At 52.3% G+C, this 18,951-nt stretch overlaps 10 protein-coding genes and 1 non-coding gene across 11 annotated transcripts; 8 read left to right on the plus strand and 3 right to left on the minus strand.

The window, feature by feature from the left end:
- Nucleotides 1–272: 272 nt before the first annotated feature.
- On the plus strand, nucleotides 273–1,480 carry RHO25_009698 (uncharacterized protein; the record flags this gene model as incomplete). The annotated part of the gene is made up of 4 exons (XM_023601230.2): nucleotides 273–506; nucleotides 587–1,126; nucleotides 1,177–1,312; nucleotides 1,362–1,480. The coding sequence occupies 4 exons, from the start codon at nucleotides 273–275 to the stop codon at nucleotides 1,478–1,480; spliced, it is 1,029 nt and encodes a 342-aa protein (XP_023453396.1).
- Nucleotides 1,481–1,860: 380 nt separating this feature from the next.
- Nucleotides 1,861–1,950, plus strand: RHO25_009699. The gene has a single exon. It is a non-coding gene; the product is annotated as a tRNA-Lys (tRNA).
- Nucleotides 1,951–2,481: 531 nt separating this feature from the next.
- RHO25_009700 (uncharacterized protein) lies at nucleotides 2,482–3,231 on the plus strand (the record flags this gene model as incomplete). The annotated part of the gene is made up of 1 exon (XM_023601231.2): nucleotides 2,482–3,231. One exon carries the CDS (start codon nucleotides 2,482–2,484, stop codon nucleotides 3,229–3,231), a length of 750 nt encoding a protein of 249 aa, XP_023453397.2.
- Nucleotides 3,232–3,391: 160 nt separating this feature from the next.
- RHO25_009701 (uncharacterized protein) lies at nucleotides 3,392–4,672 on the minus strand (the record flags this gene model as incomplete). The annotated part of the gene is made up of 1 exon (XM_023601232.2): nucleotides 3,392–4,672. The coding sequence occupies one exon, from the start codon at nucleotides 4,670–4,672 to the stop codon at nucleotides 3,392–3,394; it is 1,281 nt and encodes a 426-aa protein (XP_023453982.1).
- An 823-nt stretch (nucleotides 4,673–5,495) lies between these two features.
- On the plus strand, nucleotides 5,496–5,735 carry RHO25_009702 (uncharacterized protein; the record flags this gene model as incomplete). The annotated part of the gene is made up of 1 exon (XM_065603204.1): nucleotides 5,496–5,735. The coding sequence occupies one exon, from the start codon at nucleotides 5,496–5,498 to the stop codon at nucleotides 5,733–5,735; it is 240 nt and encodes a 79-aa protein (XP_065459276.1).
- Nucleotides 5,736–7,215: 1,480 nt separating this feature from the next.
- RHO25_009703 (uncharacterized protein) lies at nucleotides 7,216–8,056 on the minus strand (the record flags this gene model as incomplete). The annotated part of the gene is made up of 2 exons (XM_023601234.2): nucleotides 7,216–7,868; nucleotides 7,927–8,056. The coding sequence occupies 2 exons, from the start codon at nucleotides 8,054–8,056 to the stop codon at nucleotides 7,216–7,218; spliced, it is 783 nt and encodes a 260-aa protein (XP_023454034.1).
- Nucleotides 8,057–8,215: 159 nt separating this feature from the next.
- Nucleotides 8,216–9,091, minus strand: RHO25_009704 (uncharacterized protein; the record flags this gene model as incomplete). Its single annotated transcript, XM_023601235.2, has 1 exon — nucleotides 8,216–9,091. The coding sequence occupies one exon, from the start codon at nucleotides 9,089–9,091 to the stop codon at nucleotides 8,216–8,218; it is 876 nt and encodes a 291-aa protein (XP_023454033.1).
- A 1,470-nt stretch (nucleotides 9,092–10,561) lies between these two features.
- RHO25_009705 (uncharacterized protein) lies at nucleotides 10,562–11,263 on the plus strand (the record flags this gene model as incomplete). Its single annotated transcript, XM_023601236.2, has 1 exon — nucleotides 10,562–11,263. One exon carries the CDS (start codon nucleotides 10,562–10,564, stop codon nucleotides 11,261–11,263), a length of 702 nt encoding a protein of 233 aa, XP_023453442.1.
- A 512-nt stretch (nucleotides 11,264–11,775) lies between these two features.
- On the plus strand, nucleotides 11,776–12,526 carry RHO25_009706 (uncharacterized protein; the record flags this gene model as incomplete). The annotated part of the gene is made up of 3 exons (XM_023601237.1): nucleotides 11,776–11,896; nucleotides 11,960–12,394; nucleotides 12,450–12,526. 3 exons carry the CDS (start codon nucleotides 11,776–11,778, stop codon nucleotides 12,524–12,526), a joined length of 633 nt encoding a protein of 210 aa, XP_023454035.1.
- A 1,545-nt stretch (nucleotides 12,527–14,071) lies between these two features.
- RHO25_009707 (uncharacterized protein) lies at nucleotides 14,072–15,526 on the plus strand (the record flags this gene model as incomplete). The annotated part of the gene is made up of 2 exons (XM_023601238.2): nucleotides 14,072–14,534; nucleotides 14,607–15,526. 2 exons carry the CDS (start codon nucleotides 14,072–14,074, stop codon nucleotides 15,524–15,526), a joined length of 1,383 nt encoding a protein of 460 aa, XP_023453435.2.
- Nucleotides 15,527–16,768: 1,242 nt separating this feature from the next.
- Nucleotides 16,769–18,940, plus strand: RHO25_009708 (uncharacterized protein; the record flags this gene model as incomplete). The annotated part of the gene is made up of 5 exons (XM_023601239.2): nucleotides 16,769–17,059; nucleotides 17,218–18,201; nucleotides 18,251–18,352; nucleotides 18,646–18,773; nucleotides 18,826–18,940. The coding sequence occupies 5 exons, from the start codon at nucleotides 16,769–16,771 to the stop codon at nucleotides 18,938–18,940; spliced, it is 1,620 nt and encodes a 539-aa protein (XP_023453434.1).
- Nucleotides 18,941–18,951: the final 11 nt, after the last annotated feature.

The raw sequence follows: 18,951 nt of genomic DNA on the forward strand, positions 1-18,951 counted from the left end.
CGCTTCACGAAGTTCGTCGTCGAGATTTGCCTGAAGTTCGCACACCCAATTCGCGTGTGGATTTTCGGCTGTTTCCGAGCCTTGGCGAATCTGCGCTTCAACCCTTTCACTTTCCTTGCTTCCCTCACAACTTCTTACTCGCGTCTGTGCTCGTTCTAATGTTTCGCAATCGGCCAAAGTCGCATTGACAGAACATCGTGGCAGCTGAATACTCCTCCAAGGCAATCTGAAGCTTTGCTCTTGAGCGGTGGGAGGCGCCCCGAACTTTTGTCATGGATTCGCAACTCCTGTTGTTTAGAAGGCAGTACCTGCAGCTTTTCGAGCCAGACTTCCTGGCATGGCCCCCGAAAGAGCTTCTGCGAGACTCTGCCATCCAAGCTTGGTTGTACAAGCACTTATTTGACAGCGACAAGAATCAGTACTTGCCTCCACCGCGATATCAGTTGCGAGTTCTCAAGCCTCTGCTTGCGAGAATTGAAAAGTCCATTCAAGATCCTGAAGAAGATGTAGGTGCTGCGAGTTGCATTTTCAATTCATTTTTATTTCTTCCATTCGTCCTGTTCTGATTGTCTTTCTTGCTTGGCAGGAGATTTCGGACGATCTCATGAATCATCTGGGCGAGCTCATGTCTGCAGATCTGCCAGGTGAAGCCACAGCCGTGCAGCAAAAGACTTATGTCACTTTCACGTGTCTTCCACCTACAGCTACTATCAGAGAAGACTACAAGGACGAGCCGACGATTACTCTCCTCGAGAGGCCCCAACTGCTGTCAGGCTCTCTGACGACAGGATTCCGAACGTGGGAAGCAGCACTTCATCTTGGCTCCTACCTCCTGCTTCCCGAAAATGAGCACCTAATCAAGGGCAAGAGCCTGCTTGAGCTGGGAGCTGGTACTGGCTTTCTGGCGATTCTAGCTGCAAAACACCTCGGAGCAAAGCATGTCACAACGACAGATGGCGACGAAGGTGTTGTAGAGGCTCTCAAGGAGAATCTCTTCCTCAACGGGTTAGATGATGAGACGAAAGTGCTTACGAGCGTGCTCCGATGGGGCAGAGGCTTGAAAGCTACTTGGGTTGAAGAGGACTGTGAAGCATATCCTTACGATGTGATACTGGGTGCTGACATAGTGAGTCTAGCTCTAATTCTCCATGTCCATAACGTGCTAACATAACATAGACATACGATAAGACTGGCATCTCAGCGCTGGTGGCCACTTTGCGGCTTCTTTTCGAGCTCAGACCACAACTGCACATGCTCATCTCTGGTGTTGTCAGAAATCTGGACACTTTCGAAACGTTCAGACAGTCCTGCTGTAAGTCCAGATATCATATCCTCGAAGTTGAATGCTGACCAGAGCATAGTGCGTAACCATTTCGAGGTCACTGAGATCGACTTTCAGCCCAAGTCAATAGAACAGCAAACGTCTCTGTTCTATCAGAAGGCGTTTCCGATCAAGATTTTGTCGATCAAGAAGCCTTAATGACACATCGTCTACGTAGATATCGCTTCACTACGATCAATTTCCCCGACAGTCTTATGAATCTGCAGTACCATTTAATCCTGCTTGGTTACAGCTATGATGTGTCACAGAAGTGCTCGCCATAGACAGCGCCATAGACCTGTAGGTCTTTGACATGGACAAGACTTGCTCTGTGAGAGAGATACTTCAAATCTCGAGTGTCCGTCTACTTCTGGGATCCTATAACGTAAGCTGCGTAGCCATGGTACGGAACATCGTGACAGATCGCAGTAGTGTGGTAGAAGGGCCCTTCTCATGCCGTTGCTCTTGGGGCTGGTAGTACACAGCAGTCATATACGATTGAGAGCGAGCAGTTTCCATCGATCAGATCAAATCCCCTTGCCGGGGTAGCTCAATCGGTAGAGCGTGTGGCTCTTACGGACTACGGTCCAGAAACCTCAAGGTCGTGGGTTCGAGCCCCACCTTCGGCTATTCCTATATGAAGTCCTTGACAACAACATCTGATCTTTTTGCTTTTTGCTGTCATAGAACACTCAGTATGCTAGAGTGGTAACAGCAGTGTAGACAGTATATGCTATTTTCTTTTGGATACTCGAATCATTCTACCAGCGATGGCGCCTCGTTATTGCCCATCTTTTCGCATGGTTCTGCACATCGTAATGCTATTCATATTCTGCCTATCGATCATCGTTATATACTATGTGAACGACGCATTCAAACGGGTTCTTTGGATCCCTGGCCAACTTTGGTTTTGCAGTATCGGCTTTGAGCTGACACCATCGTATGCGTGAGTTTCCTCGAAAGACAATACTCTGAAGCCTCATGATGACCGTGAACGAAACAGAACTGCAGCATTCAGCTGTAAATCTGGGACAGAAGCCACAACCAATGGCCCCATCTTGTTCCTCGATGGAAACGAAGCTTACAGGCGAGCCATGTCCCACCTTTCCAACGACACCCAACACCACGTCGGAGCAGAAGAAATCGATAATTTCTCCGCAATGTTCTCAAAACTAGTGGCCGCCTCAGAAGAACGTACTCGAGAATACGTCCACGCAGCAACAGTCTCCTATCCCAACATTCCCGGTCTAGTAGCCAACAACATTGGCACAGACATCATGCGTCAGGCCTTCGCAAAGATCGAAGCAATCGTTCCTGTGTCTTACGAACAAGTCCTCTCGTCCGTCGAAGGTGCCAGCGGCGACATACATGCCTCTCCCGCAGTCCTCGCAGGACATGGTCTCGGCCTCTGTCAACCTTGTAAAGCCGAACAGGATTGCGTATGCGAAAGACACCAGAAGCTGCCCAAGGAGACGTATCTTATGGCGGCTTACTACGCACATGGTATCGAGATTGTCTTGACCGAGGAGACCACTAGCGTATATCATCTCCAGTCATATACATACAGCAATTACTCGCTGGGATACAGCTCAAAGCCTTCTTCTGGCCGGGATTCCGAGCAGGAGGCTTATTGGGATGATGTCCGAGAATTTATTGGAAATGCGTTGCTCGAGCATCCCGGTTTGAGACCCGGGATGGCGATGTTATACGGGGACAGATGTACAGATAAGGAATTCCAGGCAGTTTTGAGACAAGTCTTGTACCAGGTGCTGGGAGAAGAGAACCAGCCGATGTGGTTGCAAGATGGTGTGGATCCGATATTTGCTGGTGCCCTTGGAGCTGCGGACTTGTTGAAGAGGAAAACGTATAGGAAGCTTTGCTTAGATAGAGAAAGGAAATTGGCTCTGTAACATCAGCTAGGCGAGGTATTTGGAACAGTGAAGGCTCAGAGGAGGCAGTCCCTTTTAGGGCATATATAAGTCCTAGAACTCGCTCGAGACGCTTACCTTGTTCGCAGCCCGATCCTGCTGTTTGCCGAGGCATTGAAGCTAGCTCACAAGCCACGCCCGCTCAGTTGAAGCTGACTCTTGCCAAAGGCACTGGAGGAATCATCTTCAGCTTCGCAAAGTCCTTGAAAACTTCCAGAATGGCCTCTGATGAATCGACGAATCCGTGCCAACCAAGCTTCCGGCTCTTGTCCATGGAGAACAGTAATGGTGCAGGGCGGCATAGCGAGCCGTCCAAGAAGCCAAAGACTCGATCAACGTCCTTCAACTCTTGAGTCAGACCGTGTTGCTTCACGATCTCTTTCCATGCTTCTTGCACTTCTGGCTTCTTTGCCCAGTCTACCATTCTGAACTTGCGTCTCGTAATGCCCTTTGGCCCATAACCTCTGGGGTTGAATCGACTCGGATACTCCACGTACTGATCGCCGTCCTGGGGACCTTTGGAATCGATTCCATACCAGCCAGCTATCCTCGGCCAGGCCTTCTCCCAGGTGAACGCACTATTGTCGCACGTATTGTATTGCTGATTTGGAGGACCCAGCAGAACCGCCCATTCTTCCTGATAAGCATTCATCTGTGCAGCAGACATTGACGAGTGCATCTGCCACGAGGCTGCATCGCCCGGAAACTCGAGTGGCTGTCCAAGCTTTTGACACACGGTAGCATATACAGCAAGTGGAAATGCGATGTTCATGGCAGCGTCTGGGACAGCGCCCACGATGGGACCGGGCATATGCACACTCCATCCACAGCCCGTGTCTTTCGCATATTGGAAGACCAGGTCTTCCTGTGGATAGTAGAAATTTGGCTCCAGTTGTACCCGGGGATCGGTCTCTTCTTGAGGAAGTCTTGTTGGGCCTAGATGGCCACCATAGTTCTTTGCGCCAGTCTGCAACATGAAACGTTTCGGAGTCACTCCAGCAAGCTTCAGCGCTTCAAGAAAGTTACTGAGAAGCTTGGAGTTCACCTCGACCAATTCTTGTGCGTTGGTCCAAAGTCCAGCTCCTTCTTTCGGCGTGGGCTGGATGTAGCTGAAGAAAAAGACATGATCTGCCTCGACTTTATGCGCTTGCAATACATCTGCGATGTCCTTCGGCTCCTGCAGAAAGTCAACTGGTATGTGTTCAGCATTGTCCGGCAAGCCACCCGCGATCAGAGGTGGTCTGCGGCTCAGGCAAATGATCCTTTTCCATCTCTTCGGATCCTCTGATAGAACTTTGAGCATGTAATGTCCACTAATGCCATTTGCTCCGGTGACTATCGCCGTAAGTCCGACGAGCTCAGGCGGATATACTGGCAAGCCGTGGAAGATGCCTTTGGACTGGATTTGTTGCACTGACATCATTGAAGACAATAGCGGCCGCGTAGGTTAGTGGTGATTTGCTGTGATAAGCTGAAAGACTTCACTTGGAAGACAAGCCATTGGTTTTGCTTCTTGCAGGAAAGCATGATGCTCCCTCATCATGATGAGGGGAGCACGACAGAAGCTCTGGCAGTGGGGTTTCCGATTTGTCCGCCTGCCCTAGGGTTGAATGCGAGCAGTGCGATGCAGCAGGTGCCACTGTATGCTCGACCAGCGCAGTCCACTGCCTTAAGTTGGTCGTAGACCTGACACATTCTTCAGGCTTCGATCTTGGGTCCGCGATCATATAATCGGTTGAGACAATTGCGTGTCCTACGTGTTACGACCACACGCATGCCAGAAAGAGCTGGGTCTCGGCCTTCGCTAGCCTGCATACCCCCGAGCGGACGTCCAATGAGCATTCGACCGGTATCTTGGATGCCCAGGCTGCGAATCCTTGGAGTGGCTTTAGGCCGTGTCCGCATCGGCCAAACCACAACTTTCGTCCGTGAAACGCCGATGAGGCCGTGTCGCTGGCGTCTTGGGTGGTGTTTTGCGACCTATGATTCGTTGATACGTATTCCGCCAGGTGGCTTGCCAATATTCTGGGGGGAAGCCACCGGCTTGGGTCCTAACTCCACGAGGCACCCAGGTAAGCATCATATAAGTACAGCGCCCGCGCCTTCCCTTAGCCGCGCGTAGCAGTCATCCCACCAGACATCCTCGACGCAAGGCATACCATAAGGCACATAGACTGATAGTCACACACAACCTTTACGCTGGAGCAACTACATATTCAGCTGCTATACCCCAAACGGCCACCATAATGCCTTTTTCCAAGTTCAGCAGCAGCAGACGCACGTCGTCCCCGAGCGCTGACAGTACCAACTCATCTCGCACATCTATAGACGAGACCCTATTGGCAAACACTCTGCCACTCGCACCTCGCGAAGACAACTACGCAATGTCGGAGGAGACTCGCCAGCAAAGACTGCTCGCAAAGTGCAAGAGGATCAACATGGAGCCATGGAAGAGCGCAAAGCCTCTCTCTGCAGGACGAGAGTGAGCTGAGAGGCCACACCTACAAACAGTGCCATGCATCTCAACTAGCATGGCGCGAAGGCACACGGCCGAGGAGCGCAGAACAAACACAATCGAGCAGGATATGCTACAAGGGAATTGCCAGCGCTGACCATTCAGTGCCGCACAGAGATGGAAAAGGCGGGGAGGACACTGCGATACCAGGCACGATCTAGACCGAGCTTGCACAGCTTGACCGCTCCAAACACCAACAGCAGAGCGGCAGCACATGCAGGGTTTGAGAGCTGTTGCAACGGAGCAGTTGGAGGGATTCGAATCGGTTGAGGAATGCAGCAATGAGCTGGAAAAGTTTATGGAGGATGGAGATCGTCTTGCCTTTTCCAAACTAGACAATCGCAATAATGTCTAATGACTACTCAGAATGGAAGTTGTGGTCACTCTTGCCTACGTGTCGCCACTACTATTTTGGCATTTCACTCACTGCTATATCCCTGTCATCGGTTTCGTGCGGCGTGGGTAAGCTTTCGAGCACGCGATGATCGGCACGAAGGGCGATCTTCTCGTCTGCCACGTCCACTTCCTCTCTTGCATAAGATCGTCCAGCGGCATTATCTTGCATCTGCGTAGTGGAATACAGGCGGAATTCCGACTTTGGGCACTTTTTCGCGCATCGCGGACTTTCATCCGGGGCCATTGTCTTGATGCATACCGCTGAGTCACATGTCTATACCATCGAAGCTCCCCTGCTCATACATGTTCCAGGCTCATGGTTTCTGCTTACCTGTCGGGTTTGAGCGCGTCTTTCTGCAGAGATTAGCAGCTGTCCTTGTAACAACCTGGTTCATTAGCCTGGACCTGTCGATTGTACCGCCTGATCCAAAGTTGTTGGTGGTTTTGTTGAATACAACCTGGCTGCTTTGATTGCGCAGTCTGGGCTCGGTCTTGGAAATAATCTGCTCTTCGATGTCAAGCTGGGCTGGAATGGTGATTGAATTGTCGGAGATAGCTAATTGACATTCCTTCTACTGTTACACATCAAAGCTGTGCGGTAAAATTTGGCGAATTAAAGTCACAGACACTGGCTCCAGCAGGCGACACGCTGTCACAGTGAAGATGCCGGAGGGAAGTGTTGGCTGCCAACACATCCCGGAACCAACGCATCGAATAGTCAACAGCACTACGCTTGAAGAGCAGTGCAGCGATCGAGTTGAGTCAACCATAAAATCATCGACACTTTTGCCCAATGTGCATACAGTGGCAGTATCATTTCCATCCTTTCTTCGTCAGAAGGCTAAACTTGGCCTGTTTTCAATCGTCCATGTTGGCATACTCGTTGGCCTCAATTCGATGCTTGTCTTGCCGGCATAGCGACCGAGTTGTAACACCTTATCGTGGCTTGCAATGCCTTTGTACAGGCCCAGATGCCTCAAGACTGAATGCCAAGCTCATTTGACGCGCCTCTCTGTTCCTCTGCCGAGAGCACTTCGACCACTCATTCTCCGAGCCTAGTAGTTCAGACCGCGCGCCCTCGTAACAGCGTCAAGCACTCCGGAGTCAGTCTGGGAGAACGGATATCCAAGCCTCGTCAGACGCACGACCCCTAACTTGTCCATACCACCAGTGATGACTCCACGAACTTTCATCTCCCTGAGCAGGTCTTTCTCAATCTCTTTCTCTTGCTGCTTGCGAGCATAGACGATATACACTTCTTCCAGTCTGCTCGCATTGACTAACCCAATCGTGTCGAGATACTGCAAAATCTTGTCCTTATCGGAGCCATCGGTACTGATCAATCGGAAGATGAATGGGTGGCCGCCGTAAAAGATGGAGAGTGTGTCTCCACGGACGACGCGGCTGACGCGAGTAATCGCAGGCTGGTCGGTTGTTGCTTCATAGCAGCGCAGTGGCCTTCTCCAGCGGTCGGATTTACATGTTCGAGGCCAAGGGAGAAACCCGTTGACTCGAGTGGTGCTGTCACGGGCAGGATTGACCATGATTGCCGCCGGAGACCAGGAGCGAAAATCATCCCAAGGTGCATTCGAACACGATGCGCGGTCTTTGCAGCCATGGGCTTTGTGATGATGCTCGACAGTGTAGTCTCCTTCGACGGAGTGGCGGAAATGGGAGCTGACAGGTTCTTCATAGTACTTGCCACAGCCTAGAGTAAACGGTCAGAGTGTAACATCAAGAGATTCGCGGCACGCGAGGCTACTGACCTGCAAGTTCGTAGATGCTATTGCGAAGCTCGGCTGGCAGATGCTCGAAGGACGTTGGCTTCGCGCGTGAGGGCGCTGAGGATGCGGCCGTATCGGCAGGCTCACTGCCTTCGGCGGTGGACGTGGACATGGCTGCTGAGTGGAAGGTGGCCGGCGTGTGTTGATGAAGTTGGTGGCAGGTGGCAGGTGGATTTTGGGAGGTGGTCCGATGCGTCACTGGTGGCACGCAGCAAACAAACGCCCCCAGCTTTGACTCAGAAGGCGAATCCAGGAGAAGCATCCAACACATTCAGAGGACACTCTTCCACGTCTTTCTGTACTTGTCTGTCCGGCCAGGCTGATCTCGCTCGGCTATCGCCGCCTTGAAACCGTCTTTCTGTGCGAGCTGCTGAAAGGCAACTCCGGAAGGATTGTTTCTAGTGATTCCGTCAAAGACTGTCGCCAGCTTCTGCGCTTGTACCAGTTGCCCTTCCGCGAAGCCATTGATCACTTGCTTGTGCATCCAGTTTTGGTCAGCTGGAACTGATGCAATTCGCTCAGTCAACGACTTCACAGCGTCGTCAAGCTCTGCCAGTGGAACGGCCTTCAAGATCAAGCCAATCCTTTCCGCTTCAGTACCGGATATGAGGTCGCCAGTAAACAACATCCTCTTCGCCTTCTCGACACCCAAGCGTAAAGCCCACATGGCTGTCGTGGGACATCCCCAGACCCGTGCAGGCGGGTAGCCGATGCGCGCATCTTCTGCCATAATGACAAGATCACAACAGAGCGCAATGTCGCTTCCGCCAGCTACCGCAGCGCCATGTATCTTGGCTATGGTCGGCTTGTGACTCCTGAAAAGCTCCATGAAGCATTCCGTATTCTCGTGCATGCCTTGATAATCGAGGAGAGCATCGTATCCTTTACTCAGTTCTTGGCTGCCTTCAGTCGAGCCTCTGGTGGCAGATTGGGCGTACAAATCGAGGTCATAGCCACCACAGAAACCTTGTCCTGCACCAGAAAGGACTATACAGCGCACTCTAGGATCGGCATTGGCTCTTCTGACTGCATTCCGCAGGTCCTGTGGCAATGCAGCGTTGATGGCATTGAATTGCTTTGGTCGATTCAGTGTCAGGTATGCGACTCTTCCATCAGCGGAGGTTGAGTAGAGCACTGTGCTTGCCATTCTGATATTGTATGATTCAATGTGGAAATGGTGGGAAGGTGTCAGCTACTGTTCAATATGTCTTGCTGCTGCCGCTGCTGTTGTTGATGAGTAGGAGTTCTTTCTATATACCCGGGATACCATCTGATCTGTGAAGACACTCCGCACTATGCAATGTTGCGATGTCTCCCAATGTCCGAGGTGGTCTGCAGTGGTGTGTCGTGACATCCAAGGTCCGAGGTAGTCTCGATTACAAAACGTCCGGGCTGCTCTCGACACCACTTGATGGCAGCACTGCGCAACGATGTTACACTTCTCCTGCGCGATTTCAACAACCTAGCGCGATTTGGTGCTTCATTAGCTCTGGAGCATCATGCCGTGTTCTGAATAGCATGAGCAAGGCGGGGCTTGAGAAGGAAACGACTCAGCATGTGAGTTGTGAGGTGGTGTCGAACGTTTTGCACATGAGAACTGTCTGCGAATTCGTGATGCGAACCTGAGGCATCGATCCACAACTTCATCCAAACCTCCTTCCATTCTCATTTAGACTCATCCCGGGAGGGATGATCCTCGAACAACTGTCGGAGACTCTGTCCCAATACAGATTTGAACTCCAGAGTCCAAACATTTGTCCATTTTCGCTTGGGCGCCTTGAATCTCATTGACCTTGAGGAACAGGACTCCTTGGCAGTTCTCTCGCTCTTGCATGGTTCGCCTCAACCCACCGAATTGTGGCACGAACGCATCCCGGATATAGATATTCAAACCAGATCTGGCACTTCTGTCCGGCCGCCTCGTATCCACCCTGAAGTGGACAAAATGCCATCTAGACTATCAGCCGGCTCCCCCTAGCCTACGATGGTCCATTCTGCTCTAGCAGCACAGCAGCAGACCTTAAGCCAAAAATGGTTCGTGCAGATGTTCCACCGATCTACCAGATGTCGCGTGCCAGCCTAGCTCCGCTATAAGAAGAACCACTAGACTCCTCGCACGAACTTCGGTCTGGATTTAGGCATGCACAGCCACACCGAAGTACGAGACTCCTTATTATGACGATCTTTGGAGTCCCCTATGTCGTCTCTCTGCGACGTGCTGGACTCGTATGCCGGCGAAACCGACAACAGGGCACCGGCAAGGCTTCCGAAGTCATTAGCCGTGCAAGAGGCAAACGCGCTCCGTCGTGCTACGCGGATCTAGTGAGCTGTAGCACCATAAAGCCCTTGTCAATACCGACTTGCCACTGGTAGGAGATTCTCGTTTGGGCTCCATATATCATTGACTTGAACTTTCGATACGCAGCTGAGACATTTCCATCCATTCACAATCTCATCAATGTGCAGCAAAGGCAGTTCCAGACATTTTGACAAAGCATCACAACAAGGGCACAATACTGCAAGCACTGGACACTGAGACAGCACTATTTCGACAAGAGGAGGGAGAATACATATATTGCTGCTCCCTCTCCAATCAACTCGCCATTCCACAATCAAAATGGGCATCCGACAACGCGCTGCTACAATGACACGAATCCACAATGCACAAGCCTCATTTCGCCGAAGCATTACAACAACAGAGACCAAATATCTTGACCTTGGATTAGAATACCACGCTCTTCCGCTCCAACTTCGGAGAATTCGCGAACGGCCACAAGTCGACTGCGCTACAGCATTCACGATAGACGACTCTATGCCTGCGAACGACTGTATCGGGTACTTGGAAGATCTCGAACAGCTCTGCATCGCTTCTTCACATCACCTCCAAGAAGTGGACCCGGAAGCCGCAGAGAGAACATTGTGTACCGGTCTGGAAATACTGGAAGCAATGAACGATCAACTAGTGGCCCTCGAGATTTCTGTGAACAAGCTGCACAGAAAATTCAGCGACATGGTCGATGATGAGGTGGAGTTTGAGGAGGGAATTGAGTATCGGTTGGCGCTCCGGCCAGAGCAAGGGGGCGAGAAGTTCGAGATGTTGCGGGACTGGACGATGGCGTTGCCTCAGGTGCGTCGCTGGCTGCGAAATGGAAAGGTGCGAAGTGAGGAGGAAGCGATGTTGCTCATAGCAAGCGCTGGATGCCAAGTGAGCTCACCATCTGACGACGAGGACTCTAGGCTGCAGTCGAGTGAGGATGACGGAAAACGCGATGGACCCCTGAAGCGGATGCGGAGACGCACTAAGGGTGAACGCATCTGAGATACCATTACCAAAAACCTCTTTTCTGCATTAGCGTTGCTGTATTTTTAGCGAGTGTGCGAAGCCATTCTTTATCTTTGATCATATCTCTCGTTCGTTCCGTGATTTCAATGCGGCTTGCCATGAACAAGACCTCGCTTGGACATGCGCTGCGTATCGCAAAGGGGAAAACAACATGCTGCTACCCGCACGCAAACACCGTTGGCTGCCGACGCCACGTGAATGCCTTCACTTACCCGTGACGTGCGGCCCGTGCCTTCTTGCAGCAGCAGCGATACGTGCAGGTTATTGTCTCAGGCGTATGTGTCACAATGACACCAGCCACCTGTTGTCAACACCAGCGTGACCTTAAAGCTGCGGCATATCAGCATTGGCATCGAGCTGTTTGCGACTCCAACCACAACAACATTGACCCAACTTCAGCGCGACCTAAGAAGGAGGTTTGAACCAAGGACGTCGAGCCAATCAGTCACAACTCGTCATTCACTCCGACCCAAGAACCCGATTTCGACATGGGTGGCTCGATGGCTTCATACTCAGATCCGCTCTTCGAGCCAACTTCGCTCAGCAAAGCTCAGCTTGAGGGCGTTCTCCAATCGTTCTCGGAAGTCGTTGCCGAAATTGCCAAATACTGTAAGCGGCGTGATGGTGATGGTGTCAAACGTATCAACGAATCCAGTTAACGTTCCGATGTAGACAAAGAACTTGGCGAAGCCTACCACGAGCTGCCACTCCACGTGCGTTTCCACGCCCTGGTTCCGAAGCACTGGCGCGATTACTGTGTCGATGCCTTCATCTCTTCCGACACGCGTGAGCTGCCTGATATGATCCAGCTCATCAACATGCTCAAAGAAGCCTTCGCGCGCGCTCGTGCAGCAATTCTGTGCGAGGAGTATGGACTCGCCATCTCACGCCTCAACATTGCGGCACACCTCATCATCGAAGCCGAGGATCGTGCAGTGAAGCTGACATATGCTTTGGAGTGTTACGAAGCTTTGGAGGAGGAGTTGAAGAACCTGACTGGGGCAGAGGCGTACGCTATGTTGTGTCGTCAGGCGGTGATGGGCACGGACATTCCGCGCGCTCTCTCCAAGGTCGTATGGCGGCAGTCCTTGCCACAGAGCCTACAGGGTGAGTGACAGAAGTGGGTTCCTTCGAGACCAGGAAATGGCTAACGTCAATGCAGAAGTGGAGGATGCAGCCCCTGGCTATGACAGCGGTTACAACTCTGGCCGCAGCTCAGTCATTCCTGAGTCGCAGTGAAGTCAAGGCATATGTCCTTCGATATCGAGGAGACACGTCAAGATAGCCTGCGGAAGTGCAGCATGACAGCTGAGCTTCAGCACACAGCATGCTGCAGACGTTGATAAGCCAGTCTTGAATGAAAATTGAAATCGAGATTCGTTCCTGGTCCATGTAGTTCGTGTCCGGGCAGCCCCATTTGTTGTCAGATTCGGTCGCAAGTTTTGTAATGCCTTGTACGAGCCTATACGCCCTAAGTAATGTAGAGATCCGATCGTGCGAAGCAGAGGTCAGCAGTGCCTGCCCGAGTCACTGTTCTTAGTATGCAGCTACACCTTTGTGCCGCGGCACGGCATGAAATCTGGATCGTGGGGTGCTGCAAGGTATTGCCGTAGATGTGCTTGTGCCCAGAAGCTCCCGAATAGCCTGTGAGTTGATCGCAGAGTGACCATCGTATTTGAGTGACTGGTTCGATGGTAGCAAACAGGAGGGAGCGTTGAGCGCGGGTTGATGGTAATAGAAGGGGGAATTTGGCGTGCATCCGCGCTAGTAGGATCTAAGTTCCGAGGACGAGACGAGGAGGATTGCTTCTTGCTTCAACAGACATCATCATCTATACCTTGCAAATTATACTGCTGAACGACCGAGTCCTTCTTGTATAGCATTGTACGCACCTCGCCCGCCCGCTCGAGTCCACGACCGGCCTTCGAAATTCCGACGCCGTCCAACTGCTGAGTCACCATCGAGCACCTTTTCAACCCTGCAGCTGCTTGTGCGCGATAGAGGAGGGGCCTTTGATTCGCATTTGGATCGGGATACTGGAAGTGAAGAGCAGGCAGATGGAATATGGCTACGACTGCCGGTAAGTGCGGCATACTGGGGCAAGCCCAGACATACTCCTGGCGCTACCACGATGCAAGAGGAGGAGAACAAGTGGCAAGCACCCCTCCACAGCACAGAGGTATCTTGGACCTTACACTGCTTGGAGAGCTTTTCGTAAATGGTGGGAACATTGTCTACGGAGTCCTGGTCTTGTGGATACACGCTTGGTGATGGCAATGCCGCACGAGGGCTGGATTGCGTACTCGAGGAGGCTCTGAGGGATATTCACTGACGCGGCACCCAGACTTAGCTGCGCATAGCTATCACAGATCTCTATCACTCTCGCCAGGCCGCTCTCCAGACCAGGCATCATCCGTCTACCCTGACCGAGCTATTCGTCCTTTGCCTCGAAGCCGACTGCGGTCCAAGCTGTCGCCAGAACAGGTCTCTTCGCTGGTATTTCCGCCCAGTCCACCACCCATATCGCCTACCCTCAGCTTCAGCGTGCAAGAGACTGGCACACCGGCACAGCAGCCCCGATTGACGAACGGCGACGTTCATCACCACCATCACCATCACGACCACGACCACGACCACGATCATGACCATGATGAACATGATCACGACCATCACCATCACCATCACACGGTGCACCATGACCACTGCACATGCGATCATGACGGAGACAGCGGTGACGACGAGGTAGAGTTTGATCATCCCGACTACCGCTATGCTACTGCGCCGATGCCTAATGGGGGAGGACTGAAGCCCGATTCTCTTCAGCGAAGATTAGTGGAAGCCTCACGAGCTGCCAACAAGCCGCCTCCGCCCGGCTCAACAGGTTCTTCAGGAGATGGATATGAGAGCTTTGAGAACACCAGCAACAAAAAGAAGCGGAAGATACCTCTGTCATCAGCCTCGAGCATGCATCAAAGTCAGTTGAGCGCGGAGCTTGCAAACATGGGCATTAGCAGTTCACGGGTGGAAGCGGATGAAGAAGCCGTGCATGCAACACAGCAACAGCATTACGATCCTCATGCATCGCCTTCGGCCGGCTCAGGGACAGGAATCAGTGGCGCAGGACGAGGTCGATATGGGCGACAAGATGGCAGAAACCGACGACCTTTGGGAAGCAGTACCATGAACACTATCAATGGCTATCATTCGCGCGCTTCGCCACGCGGCAGCGATGCAAGGAACGGAGAAGGTAAATTCCGCGCATTCGATGAGACATCGTTCTTTGAACTAAGTTGGCTGACGTAACCTCAAAAACACACAGACCCCGGCGTAGAAAACACCGGCGGAATCATCTCCCAGGCCATCAAAACTGCTGCCGAACAAGGCCCGTTGACACCAGCAGCCAAGGGTCGCGAGAATGTGAGCTTGCATCCATCTGCACCTCACCACGCCATTAGCTCATCAACGCCCCAATCACAGTTCACGTTTACATGCGAGTCCGACTCTGCCACGAAAATGCTCGACCAGCAGGGCCAGTACCTCGCCGGTACGCCCACGCCGGCGAGGTCGATGCCACAGAACACGCACGGCACACAGACATCACCACCTCTGCGCGGCCAGCACCCTCCCATCAACGCCCAGCGCCCTCCTCCACCGCCTGCAAACAATGCACCACCCGCGGCTCATCCCCAACAGCAGCAAGCACCGCCGCCCAAGCCCCGACCTCGTCGAAATCCCGCCAAAGAGTACGCGATGCAGGCAGCGCAACGCAAGAAGAATCAACAATACCAAAACTACCACCACCGCCCCAAGCCCGATGACATGTGGATATGCGAGTTCTGTGAATACGAAGACATTTACGGAGTGCCACCATACGCGCTGATTCGTGCATACGAGATCAAAGATCGGAAGGAACGCAAAAAGGCGGAGGAGAAGCGTAGGCTGCTGGAAAAGGCAAAGATGAAGGGACGTAAGAACAAGAAGGGCGCAGGCAAGGGCGGCAAGAACAATGTCAACAATGCTTCAGCGCCTGCACCTCCTTCACACCCACAGAACTACGATCCCAACCTACCGCCGCCCGAGGACGAAGAGTACTATGATGACGAAGACTACGCCGAAGACGATTACGAACCAATTGGACCGGATGATCAATACCCGCAGGAATACCCTCCTCCAGCGCCGGCTAGCACGCCCGCGTCCATCGCAGCTGGTGGCGGCGCCAGACCCCAGCATCATGTATAGCTTACCGCGGGCATAGCGGCGCTGGCCTTGGCTGCGTTCCAGCAACTACTCGCTCCTCACGACTCCCGCCTGATACAAAACACAACCCTAGCCCTATTGCTCCTCTTCATTTACAGTCTTGGCTATGATGACTTGAGCAAGGAAAGAGCCAGCCGTCTTGGGCGGTCTGAAGTCAACGAGCGAAGGAGAGACATTGGAACAATGCTTGGATAAATGGCTGAAGCCTCAGTTGCCCGCGGAAGATCTTGTACATATGGTGAGATCAGGTCCTCTTGTTCTGAGATTTGTCGGGCGTTGGCAGGCGCGAGATTGTATTCGGTTATTGGCTTTCTTGTATTGTGTTTCGATAAGCCGGCATTGCACACATTTCCCTGGCGTTCTATACCTCCGCTCTGCATATAAACAGAAGATTCAGACATTGAATGAGAAGGAGTGCGCATGCTGCAATGTGTCAAGAGTGTCCCATCGTGCCGTTTGCAGTATGATCACAATCGATCTGCTCATGACTGGCGAGACTCCCCAGCAAAGCACAGCTGCCATTGTCTGAAAGGCGAGAAATTCTTCCTACATGTTTCTGGCATACGAGCATGGCACAATTTTTTATACCGGTTACACTAGCGGCCATACCGCAAAGGCAAAGTGGCGCTAGGGCGTTTTCCCCACTCTCGCTTTCCTGTCTCTGCTATCCGCTGGTAAGGTTACGTCGCTCGCCTGCCGAGGAGCTTGGCTTCAGCTGTCCCGCCCATCGTCTCTCTGCGAACAATTGTACTGGATCTTATCCAGAGAATGAACAGGGCACCCTCGCAAACCACTGTGGAGTGACATCGTGCCCGACAGGTTACACAATGGCCCGAGATGGCAACGCGGCCACGAGAGCGCTCCAAGACATTCCTTAAAACCGCGTTGACGCTTTGCGCCCACGTGCGTCTCCAGATTGGCGCCAAAGCATATTATGGCAACATCGCTCAAAAGCTAAAGCTGATACAGCGGGAGCGTGATTCGCGCGGAGCTGTGTGAACTTTGTACCCTCGAAGCTCACCAAGCGATAGCGTCGAAACTTCCAAGCACGATATCCTCTTCATGCAGCCCACGCGCCACTGCGGCAGATCATCAGCTCTTCGTAGTACTACTTAAGTGCCCTTCCTTCCGCCCATCCTGGAGTCCGAACATCTTCTCGCCTCCTCGAGCAGGCACAGTATCGAGCTGGCTGAGTCCTCCTACCTCCACCCTTCCCCTTCCAGAATGGCGTCCACCGAGGATAAGACCAAGAGCGAGGCCGATGTGCAGTCCGGGACCTTAGCAGCTCCGACGTACGAGGCTGCCGTGAGACGCAGCGAGGATGAATACATGATAAACAAGGGCGATTTACTGGCGCAAGAGCATGTTGATCCGGTTCTTGATGCGAAGATGAAGCTCGTCAATGATGCGATTGACGAGATTGGCATGACGCGATACCAGTGGAAGCTGTTTGTGTTGAATGGATTCGGATACGCTGTGGACTCTTTGATCTTGCTCATCCAGAGTATCATCGCTGTAAGTGCCATCGCTGGGGAATAGTCCTATCCCCAATGTCTCTAGCTCCACGGCTATATCTGAGCTCTGAGCCAGAAACGGGCTCACCGCAAGGCTGCGAACGTTTGCGCAGAGATACGTATGTTGACTATGCTTACCTTATTCCGCACCACTTATAGGGCCAAGCCGCGTATGAATTCAAGCCTGGCTTTCAATACGGTCTCACCGTCGCAGTCTACGTCGGAATGTTGGTGGGGGCTCTGTTCTGGGGCATCTCAGCAGACATTATCGGGCGAAAGTATGCGTTTAACGTATCGCTATTGATCAGCTCGATCTTTTGTATTGTGGCAGGCGCAGCGCCCAACTGGATCGTTCTCGGCCTCTTCGTTTGTCTCTCTGCCTTCGGTGCTGGAGGCAACCTGGTGCTCGATACCGCCGTGTTTCTCGAGTATCTTCCCGGCAAAGACCAGTGGCTTCTTACACTGATGGCCGCTTGGTGGGGATTAGGTCAACTTATTGCTGGTCTCTTCGCATGGGCGTTCATGCCAAACTACAGCTGTCCTGGAGATCCGGTTGAAACTGGTGTGCCCTGCAACTGGGACACAAACCCTGGCTGGAGGTACATGTGGTTCGCGAACGGCTCGCTAGTGCTCGTGTTGAGTCTTTTGCGTGTCACAATCATCAGACTTCGTGAGACCCCAAAATTCCTCGTAGGCGAGGGCAAGGACGCGGAAGTCGTCGAGACTTTGCAGTTCATCGCCAAGAAGTACAACAGGCCTTGCAGCCTCACCATTGAAGATTTCCAGGCTTGCGGCGTCACTGGCGACTACCGCAGACGTGACTCTGCTGGAGCTGCTCATGCCGAATCGAAGTGGTCTCTCAGCGAGTTTGGAACGCATATTTCAGGTCTCTTTACTACCAAGAAGCTCGGGCTTTCCACGTCTTTGATCTGGTTCTCGTGGCTACTCATTGGTCTGGCGTATCCTCTCTTCAACGTCTTCTTGCCCGTGTACCTGGACACTCGAGGAGCGCAGCTTGGAAATTTCTCCCAGAACATCAGATGGCGAAATTACGCAATTGCCAACTTGTGTGGTATCCCGAGTCCGGTTTTGGCTGGCTTCATGTGCAAATCACGATGGTTCTGGGGACGAAGAGGAACTATGGTATGTGATGCCCGAGCCTCTGAAATTCTTGTACTAACTGTAGGTCCAGATCATTGGTGCTCTTTCTGCAATGACATTTTTCTTCGCCTATACTGAGGTCAGGACCGATGCTCAAAACTTGGGCTTCACGTGCGCCATCAATTTCTGCCTGGTAAGTGTTTCTCGTTTTTTCTCTCTTCCCAGCCTCCAAATCGAGTAGAGCCGAAGACAGACGATCGCGAAGAACGCTTGCGCTGCAAATATCGGAGCCCTGAGCTATACCACAAGTTGGAACACACAGTCCTGGATCGGAAACTGCAAAGTCATCGTTTGGTTACTCGTGGCAACACACGGCACGTTCTGGTCGCTCGGACTCCAACACCTGCACCAAGCTACGCTTTTGGCGCTATGCTATGATCTGTTGGACTTATCGCGCGTCCAATGTAAAGCTAATCCGTGGCGTAGAACATCTACTACGGCACCCTCTACGCGTACACCCCAGAAGTCCTGCCTTCAGCTCATCGTGGTACCGGTAACGGCATCTCAATTGGATTGAATAGATTGATGGGAATCATGAGTGCAGTCGTTGCCACGTAAGTGTCGCATCCTTCAAAACTCCCATGCATCGCTGACGAACATCCTTAGTTTTGCTGACACGTCGACTGCCGTTCCAATTTACATTTGTGCCGCACTATATATCGTGATGGCTATGGTGGCGGCCTCATTTCCCTTCGAGCCCATGGGCCGTCGAAGCTCATGAGCAATGCACAG

Source organism: Cercospora beticola, chromosome 6 (genome assembly GCF_033473495.1).
Source record: "Cercospora beticola chromosome 6, complete sequence".
NCBI lineage: Eukaryota > Fungi > Ascomycota > Dothideomycetes > Mycosphaerellales > Mycosphaerellaceae > Cercospora > Cercospora beticola.